Raw genomic sequence first — 24,766 nt, forward strand, 5'->3', positions numbered from 1 at the left:
GCACTACAGTAAGATTTACAACACTTCTAATTATTTATTACATAACTCTGTCAAGGTCTGAGGCAATATAAAAGGCTTTTTCTTAGCATTACAGAAGTAATCGAATCTTATTTATGAAAAAACCTTGTCAAGGTAATCCTGAGCAATAAATTTTCAAGCAAGAATAAATTATTTCTTTATAAACATAAAATAAAATTTATTTATTACAGTTTAAATATCAAACTATTAGAGAAAACAATCAAAAATTCACTCAGTTTTCTGTTAGAAAGCATTTAAGTCCCTACTATTTTACCTATGTTCAGATGACAGTAGTACATACAGGTTTTCTTTTCCAAGGATCATGTTGTCCTTGGTAAGTGGTATGGAGATGTTATCAGGAGCAAGTATGAGGCTTTGGCCTCTCTGGATTGCTGCTACAGTAATGTGATGTTGGCAGGCGAAATATGAACTGAATTGTTTCTCTCTTCAGGAGTAGCTTTATACAAATAGCATAAAAAGGACAGAAAAAGGGAGAAAAACCATATAACTTTGAATTTTGTCATTTGACTGCCTGCTCACATCCAGAACTAAACACTGAACAATCAAACGACAAGAACAAAAATCCAAAAAAGCCTTCAATCAACCAAACAAAAAACCAACAGAGAAGAACACACTCCTTAAAAACATTTAGAAGAGTACGTTCAAATTGTACTGTAGTTGGATCTTTGGAGTATTGTTTGCTTATCATTCACAGGAGATAAAAATTAAAGGAACCTGTTACAAACACAAAATTAAATCCCTACTTATAGCAGCCATCCCTCAACCCAGGCTGGGTAGGAAGTAGGAAAAGGAAGAGCATTTTCAGGAGATGAAATGAGAGGCATAAATAGGTACCTCTCAAATACACTTATTTTACAGATGTTTGAAAAGCATTTTTTTAAAAATGAACATCCAAGTGGGAAAAAAAGAGTAAATTACAGCTTTGTATCTATATTAAATATAATTTCCAGATTTCCACAGACTTAAAAGGTCTACGCCAACTCTTCACGTTAATTTAAGATCATAACTTCTGTGTCAGACAGCAAGGAAAAAAATGGGACAATATTTTTTTTAAGACTTCATGAAGTAGGAGAAGCTGATTACCAATATTCTGTATACATCAAGGACATGCTAGCATTTCATGTGCATTTGTTTTGAAGAGGAAACAAGAGAAAATGATACAAAATGACAGTGGGTCAGGCTGAGCAGCACAAAAATGAGGAGCAGTAGTGGCAGTGAGCCGAAGATTGAATGAGTGTACCAAGTGGAGCAAGCAACAGCAACATCTGGCAGAGTGTCAAAAGCCCCAGGTCACAGCACAAAGCTCTGGAAACTTCACCTGGGGCTTGTTGCCTCACAGGACTCCACAGTTCCCAAGAGTAAGGCAGGCTTTGGCTCAGGCATGGAGAAAAATCAGATGGCCTAGCTGTTGCTTTGACAAAGTGGATTGAAAAATTATTATTGTCATACCTTTAGGAATTAGCTCTTTTATGTTACCTGTTTATCTGTAAAAAAATATTGTTTGCTGAGTTAATTAATTTGCATGAAGAAAAAATTAGCTCAGTGTTCTTGAGATTAATTCTTGCAGGTATCTAGTCATTTTACTAGATGTCACTTTAAAATGCAACCTGGACTTTACTGTTGGCAGTGGTGTCCCAGCCGGAAAAGGGCATTATACAGGTAATCATTAGAAAAATCCAACTCTGTATCTTTCAAATAACCAATATGAAATGATTGATACAGCAACAAGAAACTGTGGTTTATCTTAAATATGTGCATTTTTTTCAATTAGTCATTTTTAATTAATTAATTTCTAAATCTTACAGCCTGTGCTTTATGGAGTATTAGAGTAAATTATCCCTCCCCTTTTTCATTCATTTGAAACATTAAAAATGCAGCCTCTAATTTCCAACATGGACATCGCAGAGTAAAAATACAGTGTGTATGTGTATGAGGGAAGTGATTACTTTAAAATATATCATGAGGTAAACCAGTGGGATTGTTTTATTTTAGCAGAAGAATGACTGCATATGAACCCTGAAAAGTCAGCTGTCCAAAGGCTGGAATAAATATTTCACAAAAATAAGCAATAGAATTTTTCTTAAAAGATGCAGCTTTTAAAACTTGCTGCAAGTACTACAATGGCTTGCTGGGTGCAAAGACTCATTCTAACCCCTCATTTCCACTTTAATAAAGCTAGCAAAAATAAAAGAAAAAAAACAGACTGTACTATTTGGTTTGTCCAGTGTGTTTGGAATGCCACAGTGTACAATGCAAGATAAGCAGCAACACATGCTGTTTTGATTTGGGCTGCTCTATCACTGCAGCAGAGAAGCAATATCCTCAGTAGTATTCTGCAGGCTGAGCTGAATCTAATCATAACTCTGTAGCCAAGGGACGCACAGTACATCTTCTATTTAGTCTAACTACTTATCACCAAATGCCACAGCCACTAGAATGGTTTTTTTTTTCATTTAACATTAGACTGGCTGTAGACCATTAATCAGAGCCAAACACTGAATGAGCAAGCATGTGAGAAACAGAATTCAACCATAAAAAAGGCTTCACATATTCAGTTAGTAACTGAAGGACCTGCTAGGATAAAAAGTATCTACTATGGAACATGACCTGGAAAAAAATCTACTAATAATGGTGAGATGTTTGTTCCTGTACTTAAATTAATTAATTAATACAAAATGCCTCAAGAATGGCATTCTAATAGTCTCTAATACCAGAAAGTCTAATCTAATGAATGTGTATGGTCAAGCTGATATCATGAAAAAGCTCAAATCAAAGCGTCCATAACAGGGTTAGATACAGGAACCAAACAGATCCACAAAATGAAGGCAAAATTACAGTTACACAGGTAGTCTTTCAGAAAACCCAGAAATACAAAATGATAGGGTCGAAACAGCTGTAATTAACATAAGAGTAATCCTCACTCCTCTATTTTTCTTCATTATAAAACATATTATTACTATGTGCTATTTACCATATACTATCACAGGGAAAAAAAATAGGATATTCCATGGAACAAATTTCTTAATATGGAATCTTTTTTTTTTTTCATGAATTCAACCTAAACTAGCTCCAGAGGCTGGCTTTGTGGCTGCCACATGAAGAAGATGGAATAACCTGTGAAAAATGAGTGTGAGTCAACAGTGTACAACAACGTAGTCACTCTTGTACATGAAGCATTATTCCATTACGTGTATCTGTCACAACTCCCAGTAAATTTGGATTTAACCTGTAGGACCCCTACAAAAAGTTCTGAAACAAAACAAACCATGAACACCCACAAAAAACCAGCAACAACAAATATATAAATATACATACATACATATATATATAATAGCCATTCTTACATATGGAGATAGTAAATTTCACAGTTAAAGTTTGAGGCAGACCCAAGAAGCAGAACTAAGCCATCTGATTCCCCACATGGTGACTCAGTGACAAGGACAAACTCATTCCTTCTGTAAATCTGAGAAGAATACCAACGAGGAAGCAGCATTTGCTCACTCAGAGCAAGTTTCTCAGGTAGTACAGAAACAGTGTACTGCTTTTTCAGGAGTGTTCAGATTTATACATTATAACCTGAGTATAGAAGCAATTACCAGGGATAATATAAAAAATAGGTACCCCTAAAAACGCAGAGACATAAGAATTATCATCAAGGCAGGCAATATAAACCCATATGAACAACTGAGACAAGTAATGCCATGTTCCTGGGACTGGCCTGCCTAAGTCCTTCTGCTTTACTTAGAACAAAATGCATTTTGTTCTATCACACCCAAAGTGGCACTCTGAATCTCAATGCTCTTCTTTTTATCACTCATTTTTAAATGCATGGTTTTTAAAATGGTTGAAAATGCATTCTTTATTTTAAAGAGCCTTACAAATGACTGACATTCCTGTGGTAAGGAGAGCTAAAGTTAATGCTTGACCTGCTCTGAGCACAGCACAGCTCTCCATAGCCCTTTTCCTCCCTTGCCATTGATTCACATCTTTCTGAATAATACAAGTCTAATTAATGCCAACTATTTTTCAAATTCCTGTCACAAATTGGAGCAAATTTCCTGTACTAAAGTCAACTGAAATTTCCAGTCAATATAAGCTTTCAAATCATGCAGAGGCAGAAGTGAAGACTTCAGGAACCACCTTCAGCCATGATCTGAACAGATTTTCAGCTAATTAGTTTAAAATATTTTCTATTCAAAAGGAAAACTCATCACTTACAGAACACAACTAAACATTTATCCCAAGGCCACATTTACGCATAATTCAGTTGGAACCCAATATGTCCATTGGGTACTTTTCTGAAAAAGTTAGCTTATTGAAAACTGATGTCTGGATTCAGCTAAAAGTATTTTCTGACTAAAAAAAAAATTGTTGATATCTGGATTAAGAGAAGCAAATAAAAAAATATATTTTGAAAGCCATAATTTTAAAATTGCAGTCTTTTTTGGTTTTTTCCCAAATCTTATATAAATGACAGAAATTAACTAATATTAATAAAGGATAGACATTCAAGTTAAAAATTTTGGTTTTGAACCAAAATAATACTTTCTAATTTTATCACAGGCAGAAAAAAGTGTCAAATACCAGCCCAAAGTCTCACATGGACACAGCTTGAAATTTCAGGTCTATATAAAGAAAGTCCCTAAAAATTTCTTTCTCACTGAGAAAATAAAAAAAAAGTTAAATTCCATTTTGCAGATTTATGATGTATTTATGCAGCACACAGTAACTCTGAATTCTACTTATGGCTGTATGATCAAGAGCCCCTCAATAAATTAATTTTTTGAGGAGAAAGATCTTTAGCAACCACGTTAAGAGAGCAAGCATATCCAGCCCTCCATAACCACAGATAACAGAGGAATAAGGTGTAAATCAGAGACTTATTTTAATTGTAGGTTTTGTTTCAGATGCATTAGCAGAAACTCCACCATTAAATTTTTCAGGTATATTTAAAACTAGAAAAGCATAAGAAAAAGGTCACCACACCTTACATCTTCCAGAGAGCAAAAAAACCCCACTTAATTTGTCTATTTTCTTGCTATTAATTCATCTCTGCATGTAATATAATTTAACTTAGAGAAAGTGTTTCTGCATATATTTAATTTTTCCTGTACTTGCTTAAATAGTAAACCAACACCCTTACAATAGTGAGAGAAATTATGACAAAGGACTTTGACTGGATTAAGAATTGATGTTCTGTTGTGGTGGTTTGACCCTGGCTGGATGCCAGGTGCTCACCAAAGCCACTTCATCACTCCCCTCCTCAGCAGGACAGTGGAGACAAAATATAATAAAAGCCTTGTGGGTTGAGATAAGGGCTGGGAGAGATCAATCACTAACTGATGTCATGGGTAAAACAGACTCAAATTGGGGAAAAATTATCTTATGGCCAAGAAATGCTCAGGGTCTCAAAACTTCTATGTCTGACTTCAGAAGCGTCCAAAAAAAAAAGAAAAAATGAAAACATGATCATTATCACCATTTATTACAGATTTTAAAAAGTTCATTATATAAACCGGGGGGAAAAAGTAATTTCAATACCAAGATGAAGTGGCAGTATGTAGTAACTTGCTTAATTACTCATTAACAGCAGCTAATTAAAATGTCAGCCCTTCAGAACTTTAGCTTTCACTCTTTTTGTGAAGCATATGAAGTTTGGATTTCTTTCCAGTATAACCATTCTAGTGAAAGCTGGGAACAAAATATATAGAAAAAAATTCAAATAAACTATCACTGTTTATTTAGAGGCTTCTTTTCTTTTTATGTGGCAATACTAGAAATTGATCAGTCTCACAATGAAAAAATCCTTGAAGTATTCAAGATTTGGGAGGATAACAGAATCAGTACCCTTTTAGAAAGCCTGCAACTTGCCCTCTGGAGACCACTCCTGTCCTCACCAGTACTCACTGTATTTCAGATCAGTCTCATCTTCTGTAAACTGTCATGGAAGAAAAAATGCAAGAAGCAAGTAAAAGTACTGGTAACCTCATATACATTCACAGTAGTTTCCAAAACACATACAAGCTATCCAATTACTTAGCATGTAAAATAGAAGTAATGGTCAGGGTAACCTGAAATTACTTCAGCTATCTTTTAAAAATATAAAAATGTAAACTATTTCATGAGAAATTCCATGAGATTGTTTCCATGTTTTAAGAATACCTATAATGAAACTTAAATATGCATCTTGATTATTTTTTTAATGTGAGCATTTTTCCACTGAAACACCTGGCAAGTTTTACTATTCACATTTCAACATCACCTGCAGAACTTTTTATCAAGATTGCCTAAAAAAAAATCTATTTCTACATTGTAGCCAGGAGAACTGTCACGCAGGTTTGCAGAACAAAATGTCACTCCTAGACATGTGGTTTCTTTTTCTACTTTCTTTATATTAGGAGGAGGATAGATTCCCCATGACAACACTTCACTGCAAGCATGTAGGGCATAAAACTTTGTGTTGTTACACAATCCCATCCAAAAGGTAGCTCTGTTTCAGAAGCAGTGATTACAGGGCATAATTTGATGAGCTAGTGTCTATAAAGCAAATGATAGCAAAACAATCATACATCTCGCCCTTTTCACATATATTCACTGGATGTCAGACAAATGGTTTCACCAGTCCAATAATTTTCCTCTGTCAGCTTATTTAATGAAAGCAGGAAGGAAAAGAAAGAAAGTCACCTTACACATATTTCAGTCATAAACTGCATTGAGATAACTATACTAGACTTTTGTACTTGCAAACTTAATTCATATCCTCAAAAGAAAGAAGCTATGACAGGAAAGCAGGCACTATTTATTGGGCTGGTTTGGTTTTTTTTTTTTTTTAGGAATCCCAAGCATCTTGTTGGCTTCTTGAAGACCAAAAAGCTAAAAACAAGACTCCAAAAATGTTTTCATGAAGGTAACCATGTCCCCAGCTTCTCTGTATTTGAGTTTTCACAGCAAACTAAGCAATGCTTCTTTGTTCCACTGAGTCAAGCAGTAATTACCCTGAACTGACAAACTTGATCATTTTTACACCCATGACAAGAGCTAATAAGATCAATTTAGATGGTCTATAGAGCTCTCCTCCTCCTTATACACAGACAGGTCTACCCTGAAGGTCTCTAAGCTGTTTCGTTGCTCCAAACTCTCTCTGCAAATAAGCCCCATGTTTTTGAATACTATGCAGATAAAATCGCTTTTCCAGAATTATTACAAAATATCTCTCTCGTTAAAAAAAAACAAAAAAACAAACATAAAACCAAACCAGCCAAGTATCTACAAAGAACTCCTACTAAATATTACTCAGATAGTCCTGAAAATGTTTAAGCACAGAGAGGAAGATGCCTAACAGAACCAAAAACCAAACCATCATTCTAGAGTGCAAATGGCAAATTAAAAGATCCATTTTAGCTGAGAGGTCCTCTCATACCCTCCCTCCCAAAACAACCCCAAACACAAAATTTCTGAAGTTAAGTTTCCTAAGACAGCAACTCTATTAAATCCCCAGGTATTACCTGTTAAAAACATTCACCAATATCAGCTCTTGATCACTATTACTGATGTAAGTCCCTGAAGACAGGTCTTCACTGCTTTACAGAAGAGGAAATAATATACTTGGGACAATCACAAGCAGATGTTATCTGCTTCTTTTTTTTTTTTTTTAATTTTATTTTTGCTTTGGCTTGTTTCTTTCTTTCTTTTTAAAATTGTGTGAGCACTCAGATCAACATTCAAATACAATGGGAGAAGGTACTAGAGAGTAAATTTTGGTTTGTTAAGGATTTGAAACCACATACCCCCACACAGATAAAAGTATAGCAAAAGATGAAAACCGAGCAACTTTAATAATTTTTCTAGGAGGTCACTTTTTGAATTCTGGATACTAGTTTCATTTGAGAATATATATCACTGATACAGTGAGAGTAAATAGATAGTTCTTGCCGAATTTCTGGAAATACAATTTTCTTCCTGCCTAAAAATCAAACATGCCAAGTCCCCGCACAGAAAAGCATGCAGAAGATAATTTTCAGTGTTCTAAATAACAGGAGTCATATTATCAACTCTGCTTCCCCCTCCTTGGTCACCCTGGTAGGTCTTAAAAATTAGCTTTCCAATTGCATTTAAATGGTTTAACTGATGAGTTTCTAAAATGTGTGTGGCAGGGGGAGGGGACAGGGAAGAACAGGGAAAGAATCACATTTACTTCAACCACAAAAAGGACCTTATATCTGGCCAAGGCAATAAGGCTTTGTGCTTTAAAATAGAAGATTGGCTCTGACTAACAGCCACCTATATATTGTTTTTATGTGCAGATTTAAGCAGCAAGAGTTAGTTCTATCATGTACTCAGTTTTCTGACTGAGGCAAATTCTATACAACTGCAGCCTTATACTTCCTAGCTTCTTCTACAGTCTAACTGTTGTAAGTTGTAACTTGAGATCCAGTGAAAATGTGTACCCAAGCTACTGCTTAAACAATACTGCCATATGCCATTTCACAATCTGAGGAAGCCATTCTGTAGTTACCCACAGAAAACCTTTAGGCCTTGTGACAAAAAAAAAACAAAACACCAAACTGTATTTTCAGGTTTTAAACTTTTAAAGAAGGCACTACTGAAAAAAAAAAATTCTCTTTCCAAATCAGTATTTTAGAGTATAATAGTTTTATCATGCTTGGCACCCAGCTCCAGGCTGATCTCACTCAATAGGACATCCAGACCATTAAGAGTGGTAGAATCAGATCACAGTCTGCAGCACTTTATTTACTGAGCAAAAGCATTTTAATATGTGAAACACTTTATGTAACTGCAGAAGATTGCATCCATCTTTCATATGATACATCCTTTTATGTGCTGTCTCCTTGACAAGCCATGATTAACATTACTGTTCAAAATTTTTTAATCATGTTAGACTTGCATTAAGATTAACTGACAAACATTTTTCTCTTTTACAAACAATACATTGTAAAGTGCATGAAGCATATTCATAATTAATGCTATGAACAATGAAGTTATGATTGTTTATTGAGACCTTGGCTACCACTACAGCTCCAATTATACTGCAAATTCTCAAATTCTTTCTAAAGGAATTGCAAGTTCAAAGACCTAAATTAAATTTAGTAAACTTGTTTAATATATAATGCTGACAAAATTACCAGTGCATAATGCCATAAGAAATATGGCATAAGTAAATCAGTATTTTAGTATACACTTCTTTTCCTGAACAAATTTTATTACATTTATCTATATAAGAATCACAGAGTTAAATTTTTTCATAGCAAATAGGGAATTACAAATAATGGTGCTTTCTGTATCATGCTGCCTCGTATCTTCTAGAAACACTCTGGAACTAGGCTTGACATGTTGCTCTGAATTTAAGAATTTCAAATTCACAATTCAAAATTATTATAAGGATTAATCAAATATTTTAGCAGAAGTGATGGAAAAGGATCACCAGTGCACAATTTCTTTAAGTAACACTGAAGTAATATTTCAGCTGTTTGCTACCTCTTATTGCTGTACAAAAGTGCTCATGTCTTTTGCCTTCTTGTGACATTGCACCCCAAGAACACAGAGCTCCAATCTCTTTCCACTGTCATCATAAACATGTACAGGTCCCTTATTTTTCAATATCTTTGCTTTGTTTGTTTATAAAACTAATCTGTATGAATGTTTGTAGAACTATAGAACATACTGTCTGTTTATAGAACTAATCTCTGTGAAAGGCCTGCACTGAGGCATGTAAAGGTCAAGATCTTTAAAATCCCCTTCTTCAGTCAAGGTAACATTTTGAAGAAGCGGAAAGGTAAAGACAATACTGAATACAGTAAAGAATTACAACCTTCATGCCTTCCCTCCCTATGAAGCTTCCACATGCTATTTAAATGTACAAATAGGAGGAACAAAGACTGCAAATTGCTCAGTAATGGCTGGAATAGACATTAGGTGTTACAGTATTTTCTAAAAGATTTTTCCTTTGAGATCTCATTAGCAGACAAGACCAAAATGGCTCAACAGTCAAACATAAAAATATTGACAGCCACTTATTCTATTCCTTAGCCAATTTATTTTGAAGACAAAGGTTTTTATAAATTTACATTAACACAGCTTCTTGTATTTTGCCATTCTCTCAGAAATTAGTTTATTACACTAAATTTTCAATCCACCTCATAGAATGTAATAATTTCAGCATACACATGCAATCAGACAAAAATACCTCCAAAGCATTATAAAGGAAAACATCAGACTATATTTAAAGAATAAAAATTGTAAACAAAAAACACTCTCAGTATATAGTCTTTCTATGTGTATCTTATTGGCTAATATCACTGATAGAATAGATTACATGCTTTCAGAAATAAAACCTTTTTTTTTTCCTCTTTCTATTCAATCTGTTACCCTTTTGTAGCACAGTACATTGGAAAAGTTATCATTTGTAGTTAAAAATAGGTTGTCATTATCAGAAACAGCACCAGATTTGAATATAAACATTTGATCTGCACTTCTTTAAAAGCCCAGGAATCACATATGAATCCTTCCTCTTGCCTGAGAAGAGCTGTAATTCATCATTACTGCTACTACTCGTAATTGATGATAAAGCTGAGAATTTCTTGAGTGAAATAGATGAAATAAATTTCAGAAATGAAGGAACAGTGACATTGACTGATTCTTGAGGACTTTCAGTCTCACTACCCAGGACATAAAGATAGAGGTGAAACCAACATGATGTCTTTTCATGGATGCTTCTGAATTACAACCTTAGGCTTTCATGGGTCTCTCCTGTGAATCTCATCCCTCATGAGAGCATTGAGGGATCACAGACTCCTAGTTCTGCACAGAAACCATGGAAAACCAGTGCTATCAGAGCCACAGAAGCTGCCATGCCTCTGAAATGAACGTCTTGGTAGAAATGTCCTCAGAGTCCTCCCTATACAACTAAAGTAGGAAGTTTCTGATAAAACAAAGAAATGGCAACTACAGTAACTGATTCATGGCAAAGCCAGAAACCTCAGCATCCAGGATCTCTACCCTCTGTAGAGATACAGGTAGATTTACAGTGCCCTGACACAGCAGGCATTGCTGTAGCTGCGCTAATACATACACCAGGAGCTAGCTGGGTCATTGCTACGCAGGCTGCGTTCATGTAGGGTGCACCCACCACTCTGAAATCCAATGCAAGAGCACTCTTCTGATATACAGAAGACATTGTTTATTACTTACCAAAACAAAAACTGGCAGATGTAGGATTTGCATTTGTTTACAGTTCTCATATTTTTAATGCAAATTAAGCACATTATTCATCAGGGCATATCATCAGTTATATTCCCAAAGGAAAAGAAATTAATAGAAGCAGGTCTTATTTTAAATTCTGATTTATTGTCAAAAAGCTGGCACGACTTATAAACTCCAATAAAGTCAGTTTCTCTGATTAGCTTATTTTGTTCCCTCCCACTCCATTGTAATATCTGATTGACTTAATGGCTCACTTTAGAGAATGGAAGCAATTAAACTTTCTTTCTTCCTTCATTCCAAAGTATCTATCACAACTGTTTTGTTAAGAATTACTTTTTGTTTAAGGTTAACTTTTGCTTTCCTTTTCCTATATTTCAGTCACTGGTATTGAGCTAATGATAGAGTAATATTCAGAGAAGAATGTAAGTGATTGGGTTGACTGAATAGCTTAATTTTAATTTCACTACATCTGTTCTGCACTGACAAGATGATAAGAAGTATATTTAAGTCATTATATATTCGTTTCTGACATTGTGTAAATCAGGGCTTGGACAACTGGCAACTAAATAGGTAACTTCCCTGTTCCACCAACAGGATAACAATTAGTCCTTCTGCAACCCAACAGCATTTTCCTGTCTTCTTGAATTTTTCTATCAAGATTTGCCAACTAATATTGTTAGAACTGGTTTAGAAGTCTTTACAAAGACTTCCAAAAGTGCTTTCAAATTAAGTTCTAGCTACGTGTAAAGTCTTGTCTCTCCATCATTCCCTTCAAGTACCTTCTCAAGTAGCATCACCATGCTGACAAAATGTGAAGCCACAAACACTTAAAATAAATAGAAATAATACCTTTTTCTTCTGCATGTCTTGCAAAAGGCTTTACTCTTGATTTCAAGAGGGAAGACCATTCAAATTCAGAAACATAGATTTTAATTGGTGGAATGAAAAGGGATCAGAATATTTGTCCATAAACAGTAGTAGTCATGAAGAAACTAGTACCTCTCCATAATTGGAAATTATGAAATCCACATTCTCAGTGCTTAGGAAATCATAAGCTTTACAGATAAACAGCCAATCTGAATTTAAAAAATACTTCACTCCTTTCTTCTTTTCTGTACAAGCATTGACTACCTTTCCTGAAATGTCCTGAGAAGCCCTTTCACATCATGCTTTCAGATAGATTTCAAGCTAATAGTGTATTTCAGCTAATGTTATTAGGAAGAAAATATATATAATATGTCCCAAAAGAGTGCATTGAGATGCTCTAGCTTTGCATTTTTATTACCATATTGTGATTTTCAAAGAAAAGAGCACTAAAAGGTATTTTAATCTATTGAATAACGATGAAAAATATAAATTATTTAAATGATATCTCTAAAATGTCAAACTCAGGAAATGGTAAAATAAATAAAAATGTAAATAAATCAGAATATCTTAATATTCACATGCTACTACAGTTATGCTAGGTTTAGTACTGGGAATTTCAAAGCTATATAACATGTTTTTTCAGTTTCTCAGCCAACTTCATGCAATGTCTTGCATTACACATCGGCAATGCTTTAAAGGTAGCCATCAGACAATCATAAGTATTACTGTTATTGTCCAAAACATATGGGGTCCACATTACATATTTAAAAATTAAAAGTACATTGCCAAAGCATCCATGCACGTCCATTCCAACCAGCAATTATGTTCCCCACATATATGCAAGTTTCCACATACATGCTGCTTTTATTTAGTACATTCTCTCTTACCTATTTGTCATTTTACATTTACCAGTTTGGAACACAGCAATTATTGATCTGACAAGTACCAAATTGCCAAGAATAATTTCCTTCCCCTCCCTACCTTTACCTCCTAAGCACATGTGGGAGGAAAGAATAATTTCTTTAGTTAGTGATCAAGATTCAAAAGAGAAAGGGAAAAAGAGCTTAAAAAATTAATATACACTTGGAATATTTTACTAGCTCAGGCTCCTCCAAAATTAAGTACTTGCTAAGTGTTATGAATCTGTCAACGAGATTCAGTTATTGAGGTATTTTGGGGGAGGTTTTGGCTGTCTCAAGACAGTGGGATCAAGACAGCATAATTTGTTTTACAATAGTAGATTGGCCTTTGTAAAATAATGACTTTCAAACACTGATTAAGGTGTAATTCAGCTGCTGTTTCTCTTCCTTCCTTCTAATTTAAATCATCTTATATTGAAGAGTTGTACATTATGTTGTAAAAGAAGAATTCAAATCTGAACATGCTCTGATGACAGAACGAAGAACACAAACCATACTCTCTGCACGTATGGGATGCGGCACATGAAGGTACATTAAAATTACATTACTCACTGTAATGATGTGTCCTTCAGTCTATTTGCAAACACTATTTTCTCCCATTTTCAAATAATTGTAGACTGTCAGAATGAGATGAAGTTGCTTTAGCAAGACTAAAGGATCGAATGGTAGAAGTGTCAAAGGTTCTTGGCAGCTGTAGTTATTGAACTTGGGTTTTGTTCATTGATTTAGGGATAATTTGGCTTTATTTGTAACATATGTCTTTTTGCAAACCAACACTCTATTTTGCCACAGTCTGACAACTGACTTCAACAGGGAAAATAATTTGTTGATAACATTTTTGATGATTGTACAATCATTATATAGTTACTAGCAGGGAAAACGTCAGTTGGCTACTTTCAGAGATAAGCTATTTGTGCTTGGTCTGACCTCTGAATTCAGAACATTATGACCTTGTGACATTGCTGCAATCAAAAAAAAGTTGTTAGGAATGCCTCCTAAAGGACTCAAAAGAACAGACAGTAATAGAGAGAAAGAATGAGTAAACAAACCACTTCAGTTTGTTCTGAACTCATGTATACCTGAACGCATAGCATCTTTTTGAATGCTTTCATAATCATGCCAGTCCTTCCTTTTCAGGCCATCAGTCCAGGTAAAGAGCTGTCCATCTCCCATCCCCAAAGGAAGCGTCTGTGAAAAGAGTAAATAAACAAACAAATAAATATATATATACATAAGTGGTTCATGTTATTACAGAGTAATATTACTGAGTATGGCTACTGCCTCATAATACAGCAGTAGCCATACTCAGTTTATTCAATGCAAATATTGAAACTTTACTGTGATAAATGAAGTTATGTTCCTAAATACTGTGAGAAAACAGTGAATTTAGTTCTTGACAAACAATTATTTGAAGTATTTCAAACATCTGGAGCTTAACATTTCTCTTTTCAGCAGAGTTCCAATACGACTGCTTGGCAAGAAGCTCACAGAGACTAAACAGAACACTTAAACTAAACAGGATTCAAAAATGCCTTATCCTTCTACACAGGAAGGACTTGGTTTTTTTCTTTAAAGTATCACTTGTACAAAATTGGAGTTGTAGTTACTCTGCACTTTACAATGTTCCCCTTTCATTTTTAGTAAGTTTTTTTTTTAATAGCTGCTACTAAGTTATTGTTATTCACACAAAGTCAAAGAACTGCATCAAAGGCCCAGAGTAAAGAAACTCTCAAAGCACTTTCAACTCCTGTAGATCTTCACAATAAGTGATAATGGGAAAAATACCCTAAAACACACCACCCCCACAGAATACCCAGAAAAGAAACCCCCATACAATGTGTAGTTGGTAAGCTGACTTCCCCTTTCCAAATTCCAAATTCCTGGGTAAAGATAAAAACTGCTTTTTGTTTCTAAGCAAGATTATCTTCCTAGAGCTCTTTATTTTTTTCCTCTTGATTATTTCTGCCAAAAGCTAGTATTTCTATGAAAATTAAGAATCAAAAAGTACAATTAGAAGTACATGAAACATAGATACATTGCTAATAAGAATAACATGAAAACTTTAGCTCTGCTAATTACAGGTTTAAATCAATAAGTTGTCCAGAACAAAAGGCATGTATGAAATGCATGCTAGAAATGTTCTCAAAGTTATGAGAAAACGCACTCAAACAGCAGTTCCAGGGACACAACATCTGATCAGCCTTCTACTAGGAAACACTGAAAGCCCTACAAAAGTCTCATGCCTGTGTAACAGTGAAGCTTCACCCTTCATGTTTGAAGTTTGTAAACTCAATGAACACTGGACTCACTCATATTCTTTTGCTGATTTTAGACCACTGGCTGCACAGATCTGGATGACACTCACTGATTCCAAGTGAAATTGTCCCAGCATGCTCAGTTAGGGTTTCTTTTTTCTAGGACAGACAAATATTTGCCAAGATACATGATGCAGATCTGGTTGCTAAGCCATCCTTAAACTGGGTTTCAAAGACTTTTGGATTTGTAAGCAAGAAGTTGTAAGCATGCCAGGCATGGCTGGTTACCTTTAAGCAAAGGATGCCAGAAATCTTGGCCGACAAAGATTTATGCTGAAAATATCTGCTTTGGGTCAGCTGAGAATGCTGGATATTCAGGGCAAAGTGTCATGAGCTCAGTGCTCTCCAACAAATCCCTGAAATACTGAGGAAAATCCATCACACTCTGCTAGTATGGCCTACATTTCTAAGTTTTAGTATTAGAGGTAACTTATGTTACATAATGCCAAACTGCAATCTAGTTTGTTTATTCTTCTATTACCACTTTGCAGACATATTCCAAGAAAATACTGCTGTCATATTTTAATATGATAAAAGTCAGAGGTTCACACATAAAAGAACTGAAGAACTTAATAGACCTTGACAAAAATATGTCGGGTTTTCAAAATATCTAACCTTTCCTGTCATTAAAATGAACTCATTAATTACAATAATTTCTGAGTTCAAACAAGGCTAATGTTCTAATAGTAATATTAAATTGCTTGGGTTTTAAAGTCAGAAGCATAAGGTAGAACACAGGCTGCAACAGCATTAATCATGATTCTTAAGCACAAATTTCCAAAATAATCTACTCTGAAGCAGTAACTGGTTCTTTAAAAGTCAGACCCAGAGTCATTTCAATTAAACTTGTACCCTTCTCAGTGTGGGTACAGCTGGTGTGAATCAATTGGTCCAAAAATGAAAGACTATTTAAACTATCAAAAGCAGGATAAAGTTTACTTTTATGACCTTTTATTCCTGTGCTAGCTTCTTTCCCTAAAAGTAGTTATTTAAATGGCAAGTTTGCAGGACACTGAAAGAAAGCTGAGTAGTAGAGTTTACAGCTGGTTTCCTGTCATCTATTTGCATTTTGATGCCATTACTGTTTAAAAATATTAATTACATGTAGTTACTTTACCTGATGGCATTTACAAGTCTAATGTACCAGGAGACTCTTGCAAGCATAATATAGTTAAATAAATATATCCACTGAAATTAATCTAGTAAAAGGATAAATATAAATCCAAATATCATATGATAGACAAAAACTAATGGAAATCTTTCTGTGGCTCATATTTTGGAATGGTAACATTGCCCTAAGAGGAAACAGGAAACAAACCACTGTATTGGTGCCATTACAAGTTCCTGCTCCATTACTGAGGGTATTGCTCGGATTGCTGGGATTTCTTTTTAATAAATCCCTTAACTCCCTGACATTGTACCATGGCAATTTTTCAGCTCTAACATCCTTTCAGTGTAAGAGGAATTCAACAGAAGGCTATCGTGTGTCACTTCATAAAACCAGTATTCAGACAGCACCATCTCAATGCTGACTGAACATTGTGACCCCTACAGGGACTGGACTTCACAAAATTCACTCTGTGTACACACTAGTTTCACCTGTGCAGTGAGCATGAAACAGGGCTTAGAAAGGGATGTCGAGTTGCACAGACAAACTCTCTGGGAAGAGCAAGAGTTTTGCAAGTTCTTCAGCTCTAAAGAAATCTGAACTGCCTTTGGTCCCTCAACTAATTATCTCCCTTGTCAGCAACTGAAGGATGTTTTTTTTTTCTTTTTTTTTTTCAAGTTGCTATAGTGTTTAACAAGATACAAAAGCACTTGAGAAAATGGGTTTCTCCATTTTGCTTCTACCTAAGGGTAAACAAATTGCATTTTGAAAGACTTTAAAACACAGTTTCTGGAATTTTTTGAAACTGCTAAAATGCTCCATTGTAAAAACTCTAAGTATGCTTACATGCTTCTTTTACCCAGATGGTAATGACTGGAAGAGCTCCCATTTCTAAAGCATTTCTAGCTGTGGAAGAAGGAAAAGAAAAAAAAAAGAAAGATAATGTAGTATTCTTATTCTAGCATTTGTGTTCTCCCTACATACTTTTCTTTCTCAGTTCTCCATCTTTTTTGCTACCTTGACAAATTAAAATGTTTTGTATCAAACTAGAAGCTGCTCTGGTTTAGTTCCACTATAAGCTGACTCTCTGGTGTAATAGCTAGATTACAACAACCACCAAGTGTTGCTACTTGAAAAAATGCATACAAGAAAGCCCATACAACTCTACATCCCATCTCAGAACTACAAGTTCTGAGTAGGTGAATATGACATCAAAAGATGGAGTGTGCTAATAAATCTGTATTCTGAATTTTTGCTGAACATATATTTAACCATAAACTGACTCAGTGAAATAAAATTAACCACAACACATAGGTACAAATGCTAAAGAAGGCAACAAAAGAAATTCTTCGTTTTAGGGCTAATGTATAAACAGAAAAAAATTATTAAATTTATGCTATAAAATGCATAATGAATTCAGCACAAAAATGCATTTAAGTATTTAAACAAATAACCAAATTATGTTTGGTTCCAACCCATAAGAGAAAAAATTGATCAAGGATTATTATCTTTTTGTAAGCAAATTACTGAACCCTACATCATAAGAGACATGGTATTCTGGAAATACACATTTGCTATTTGCACATCCTGGGTTTTTATGTCCTTAAATGGCAGCAACACTTCTCGGATCGTGTCAAGTGTTAGATATATGTGTGCCTGTAAGAGCACTAGTAGTCTTTTGGTATACATAAGGGCTTTAAAATGGAAAGCATGACTTCAGAACATTATAATTCCTTCCAACACATGAAGTAAGGCTTCTTTCTGGTGGAAACCAAGATATGAGAAAAGAGAAGACTCAGGAACACCTGCCCCTGCTTCTCCCCAGTACCTCAATCTAACACAAAAGTAAAGCTTACATGTATTCTTTACTGACATATCAAAGCATATGGGTGAGAAACCAGCTCAGCTAAGTAGCTAAAACATACCCAGGGTTTTCCCCTCCAAAACACTTCTGTACATCACCCACAAATAGTGCAGTCCGCACCTACAGCCCTTAGCCTTGACCTCGTGAGCCATTTTCATCATTGCAGCACTATTACAATAGCAAATATCCCATTGCATACAAAATGTTGGATTTTGACTGACTGTCAAAAAAATCCTACAACAATTTATCATCCAAACATTTGTTACATGCAGTATGTGCCTCTGAGTTACACATTTTTAAGTGATTCAGTCCAAAAGGGATTACCCACCTACAGGAGCATTACATATAGCATCTGCCTTACTATTTCATTTTCACATTAACCTCAAATCTTCTGGGATGAAAGACTGATGCAGTATTACATAAACTGAGAAGACTCTTCTCCTCCAGAGAAGACTTAACATCTGGTTCAATTACAGAGAATATGATAAGCACAAAAAATAGAGCTATTACCAAAAACTTACTCACAGATTATTAGATCCCTCAGAGAGGAAAAAAAAAAACTTCTCTACTTTGACATTTGAAAGCTTGAACTAAGAAACAAGTGCCTTCATTGAATAATTCATTTATTTTTAATTTCTCTCTGTGTAGGCACACAATTAGAGGGGACTCAGGCAAGACAAGAGGATATATCAGTGGAAACACAATTAAAAAAAAAAGATATTACAGAAATTACAGATTTACTTTGAGCCTGAAGATTTGCTCACTGGCTCTAGGGACATTTTACAAAACACCAATACATAATTGAATACTGCACTAACAAAACATCATATAATGATCAGCATAACCACCTCAAATTGTTTAGTGAATTTTAGGAAATAATCTTATTTTGACATAAGCACTTATTCACACTCTGGAAAATATACACACAGGAAATAAAGGCAGTGAAGAAGTACTTAGACCCTTTTGGGGATATTTCAGGAGAAGCATAAAAATAACCACAGTTTGATTCCTCTTTGTTCTTGGAATAAAAGCTTCTCTATAGTGTTTGTAAACAAAGTTGTGTAAAACACATAATTCACTACTTTTTTTGTACCCTTCTAACACAGATCATTCTCAGGACTCTAAGCTCTAACCATCTACTCAGATCAAAAAAGACAATAACAAAACAATCAGAACTCACTGAGAAATTCATTCCTTCATCAAAATAAAATTAAGGGTAACTTTTTAATGAATGGTGTCACTGGGTGTAAGACCATATGATCATTATAAATTAATTGCAAAATCACAATATGTTCATTTACCAAATTTCTCTTCTGGTATAATTACAAGTATATGAAGACAGACATTCTCATGAAGCTTCGTCCCCAGCAGTTGGAAGAGTCATGACAACAATTTATTTTGAAAGATTTCCCCTTTTCCCGACCACGGTACATTTTAGCACAAGTGAAATTTTAGCACTATGGAAGCCAAATGTGAAGTCAAGGGCTCAAGCAAAATCCATTCCAGTGCAGTGACTGGGTGAGGATATTAAAGATGAAAACCAAAATATTATTTCACCTAATGAAGTGCTTGATGTAAGGCAGCCTCATCGACAGAAAAGGTGTAAAACCCAAGTATCACACTATCTCATCTCTACACCTTTATGTTGAGCTCTGAACACTGCCTGTGCAGCTCTTCCTTCCTGTATCTCTTCAGTCAGACTAAAAACCAAAAAATCTCCCATATCTGAACAGAGATCTGTGTACAAGTACCACGCACAGGGAACAGGTACAATACAGCCCTTAAGTGCCTGTGAAGCTCCCATCACCATAAAATGAAAGTATTGCATGTAGCAATTTGGATCCACCATGACCCCTAAAGATAGCAGGAGCAGGCATTGCATGGCCTATAAATATCAGCTGATAGTTTTGAAGCTCCAGGTTACATGTTTCCTGTCTGGATCCTTCTCTGGGATTCTGTCCCTCTAGGTGGGGGGCAGTGGCTGCAGCACATGCAGTGGCAGGCTTTGGAGTGGGCAGCAGCTGCCCGGCACAAGGGGGAATCCAGGTCTCAATGCCATCCACAGACAGTTCCCATCAGTCCTGTACCCCTGCTGGGCAGCCACTGCCTGCCAAAACTGATTCCCATAGGAAAGGTACTGATGATGAAGCCAAGGTTGGCCAGTAAAATGTAGAGAACTATTATTTTCTATCAAGAGAAGATGGTAAAGACTCTAAATCCAGAATATTTAAAAAAGAATGAAAAAATCAAAATACATTGAGATACAATTACTGCCTTTTATTTTCACTCAATTTTTACGGAATTTTAAAGCAGTTTAAAAAATGTGAATCTGAATTGTTTTCCATATCCTTGGCTTGAAGCCATATAATAGAGACTTCAGGACATGATGAATTTCTTCATATGCTCAGATTTGCTGTGCCACTTATTTGCTATGCCAGCAAATAAGTCTTCATTGCACTGACATTTACATTAGTAGAAATAATTAGCCCAGCACATCGAAAAAAGGGCAGCACTTGATTTAGTCTGTGACATCTAAATGACTCGAGGTTATTTCATTTTCGAAACACTTATATAACACCTTTTGTGCTTGTAGATTCTAGACTATCATGGACAACCCAGTAGCATCATGCCATCAATTCCAAATCAAAGCTGTTAATAACGTTATTTAGAAAATGCCAAGCTCCCCAAGAATTTCATTACAGAGATTTTTATAGACAGGTATAAAAATGCTGTTATTGCTGCACTATGGCTATATATTTCATGTCACAAAACTGCAGCAAAAAAGATTAAGTTAAAACATGAGCACAGAACTCCGGAGGAGTTTGTACTCCGTATCTGTTGAATATGAAACGTCATGAATTGCCAAAGGTCACCTATGAAGTCTGGCAGTGAACCCTGGCTTTCCAAATGACACAATTTGAACTGACTGTAGGATAGGAGGTAGAGTCTAGACTTAAAGGATAATAAAGAAAAAATAAAATAATAATAAAATATGCCACAGACCATGCAACTCCCATCTCTTTCTACCTGCTGATCTAAGCTGCTGATAGATTTACTCAATAACTAAAACATCTAAACCTACATTTTCTTGTTTTATTTTCACTTGTGTCATTTCCAATTCAAGGAAAAGAAACCAAACTCAAGTAACATGAGCATTTCTGATGGACCTAAATGAATACATGCTGCCCATGTTGACCATGTACTACTTTCTCCAGTTCTTCTTTTTCAACTGAAGACTACTTTGACAGCAGCACAGGGCCAGCTTGCAGAAGAGCCTGTATCCATATTAGACTATTCATTTTCAGGAAGTTTAAAAATCATACTTGAAATCATGTTAATGCTGCATTTTTTAAAATAACTACCTTTTTCAGAAATTATTTTTAACATCAAAAGACCTGAAAGGGGTTTGAAGAAACTCAGCGGGATTTTTGCCAGTATTGGTTGGTTTTGAACCAAAAAAGATCTGTCAGACCATTCTGATGAACAATATAAACAATAGCTTTGAGTGACTGCTGGAAGTCTTTATTATATACTATGTTTCTGAGGTGTTTAATTATATGCTACATGGATAAAGAAAATTTTAAGTATGTTTTTTTATATAAACAGTCATCTTCTTAAAAAAAAACAAAACAAAACTGAAAACCAACACAACACCAAATCAAAAAAATCAAAACAGAACTCTGTGTTCATGGCAACAACCACATTGTTAGTAATTTTGTAATTTCTAAAAGGCTGAATAATAAAGATAAGACAGTGCTTTTTATTAATAGACTCTTAAAACACATGTTTTTCCTGAAGTTTAGATTTTTACTATGCTAACTGTCACACTGTTTTGCGTTGGCTACAGCACTAACTTCACATAAAAAGTGCTTTTGCAGAATTCAAGTGTCAGGAGTTTTAAGCAGGAATATATTTCTTGTTTTATCTTTTCAGTGGTGACTAAAAATCTCATTTTCGTATGATAACTTCTGATGCAATTTGCCTTTGCATTTCCTTTATTTTAACAGTATTGTCTCTTAGGAAACAGATTTTAAAAACAGTGAAGAATGTTCAATACAGTTAGGTTACCCCTAATGAGTAAAATTCAACTTAGGTGTTGCTTCATGAGGTAACAAAAATAATTTCAGAAATATTTTCCCTTTTTGTTTTTCTCCTCTGTTGCAACTCCTATAAAAATATGAGTTGCAGCATAACTGGAACATTGTTCAAATCTCTGTGGTACAACCGATAACAGTTTTGTAGCAAACCTGAAACCACTGATCCAGAAGACCCAGTAATACTAGAAAAAAAGATAGTAAAGGGAAAATACGGATTTGTTTGAATAGTATTTTTAACGTTTCTTGCTGATCTATGCCACAACAAAATTCATGTTCCATAGGCACCTCTTTGCAGAATACTCAAGCTTCTGGCATTAATAACCAATTTTGTAATTTGCAGTTTATGTTACATTGGATTTAAGAAGAAAAAAACAACTTAATTTAGTTAGTTTAGTTAACTAAAGCAATGAACCCCTGTTGAAAAAGAATTATCATCTTGCACTTGAAGGAAGACCTTAAACTAATTTGCCCAAATGAGAGAAAACACTCTTATCAGCAGGCTTTCTGATGCTGCAGCACATGCATTATTACTCGATCTCTCAGAATTCTTTTCTTATGTGGGCACTGGATAGTAATTTCCATTGTCTAAGAGATTTTCAAACAAAGTCCACAGGCTGCCGCAGAAAACAAGCTGATTAAGCATGACTGACAGGTTTACATTCTTGTTCAGTCATCTTAACACGAAGCTGATAAGGAGACCTCTTGCAAGGTCTTTGGAAGCATGACAATTTCTGTGCTTTGCGTGAACTCAATGCAGATTTACTGAGAGCAAAGACAGTCTTCCTAATGCTTCCAGCATAATGAAGTTTGCACCTAAAGGAACTAAAACTTTTGTTGGTTGTACATGTTCGCAGATGATCATGGAAGTCTGAGACTCGTCTGCTCAAAACAGTTCCTAAGCTCTGAGCTAAAGACTTTGTTTAACTTCCCAATGTAAATTCAGATTGCATGTATATTGCATTTTTTTCCATTCTGAACCATACCTCTTTTTGCTACTATTAATAGTTTCTAGTTTCTTGGGATTTTCACTTTATTTTTTGTTTAGGTCTAATTGTGCTTTCTCAATCTGACTTAGCTCCATACCGTTTTCATACTCAGTCCCCCAGTCACTACCTTTCTTGTAAGTTTTTTTTCCCACACTTCTTATAGGTAACTCCCTAAAAATTAAGTAAATTGAGGGAGATTTTACAAAATAGCAATATTTAATATACCCCCCTCATTTGAGAAAAAGTTTTTCACTCTTACTTTCTAGCAATGGAACAGTATATAAGAAGTATCATAACATATTAAACCAGATTAGATTTGGCTCACCTTTCAATGAACCCAGTCAATTGCAAGAACAGGTTGAATAATAACACCAGAAAATTCAAAGGATTTTTTGTGTGAAGTTCAACAATCAGTTGCAGAATCATAAAAATAGATTTGGACATTCCTTTGAGGTATCATCTTACCCCACCTCAAATCTGGACTGGGTATGCCTAAATCACATCTGCCTGTGCCGATTTCCAATAGCAGAAATTGCACAAGCACTCAAAGCAATTTCCTTCAATACTTCATTATTTTTGCAATTAGGAAATTTCCCTTTTCATCTAACCTGCGTTACTTGCCATAATTTAAGCCTTTCATTTCTTTGTTCTTTTCACCAAGGAAAAGAATAACATATTTGCTTCCTAGCAGCTACATTTTCATGGATATGTAAATTATTTTCTCTCCTAGATTAAATGTTCTTATTTTTTCAACTTCTTATTAGCTTTTGTTGTTGACCCTGAAATATATGAACCTTTGAGAAGAACACTACTTTATTAGTAACTAGATAAGGCTAAGAATAGCAAAATGAAAGTATATAGCATATATATTAATATAAAACAGCATAATGTAAGCATAAAATGCAAGTATAGAATGCTTTATTAGTAATTGGATAAGGCTAAGAATAGCAAGTATAAAATTAAAAACCCCCAAACAAACCAACAAGGAACATGATTACTAAATGGATGAAGAACTAAGACAAGTACCAGGAGGCTATATTTCCTAAAAATAAGCAAGATCAAGTTATTTACTGTAACATGCTTTTTCCCTGTCTGAGAATAAAATAGTCTTGCATACCCATGTTGTGCTTCACGAATACTTCATGCTTCCTATCCAACCTAACACTATTTTATGAAGCAGCAGTGAATTACCTTAATTAAAGTGGACAAATGAGTGAAATGGCTATAAACAATTAAGATAGTCAAGATTAAATTTTGTTATAAACCTAAAACAACACTGAAATTCAACAGGACTCATATACTTAAAATTACCAAACTACTAGCAATTATGATCAAACACGTCTTGTACTT

General features: G+C 34.9%; 1 protein-coding gene across 4 annotated transcripts in view; it reads right to left on the minus strand.

Moving 5' to 3' along the window:
• GALNTL6 (polypeptide N-acetylgalactosaminyltransferase like 6) overlaps nt 1–24,766 on the minus strand; it is a 909,332-nt gene that overhangs the window by 256,774 nt on the left and 627,792 nt on the right. For all 4 annotated transcript variants that reach the window (XM_068187107.1, XM_068187105.1, XM_068187106.1 and 1 more), the window contains exon 2: nt 14,126–14,234. In XM_068187107.1, the coding sequence (XP_068043208.1) occupies nt 14,126–14,219 (94 nt within the window). In that variant the 5' untranslated portion in view covers nt 14,220–14,234. The remainder of the gene's footprint in view (nt 1–14,125; nt 14,235–24,766) is intronic.

The sequence above is a fragment of the Anomalospiza imberbis genome, chromosome 4 (genome assembly GCF_031753505.1).
Source record: "Anomalospiza imberbis isolate Cuckoo-Finch-1a 21T00152 chromosome 4, ASM3175350v1, whole genome shotgun sequence".
NCBI classification, from domain to species: domain Eukaryota; kingdom Metazoa; phylum Chordata; class Aves; order Passeriformes; family Viduidae; genus Anomalospiza; species Anomalospiza imberbis.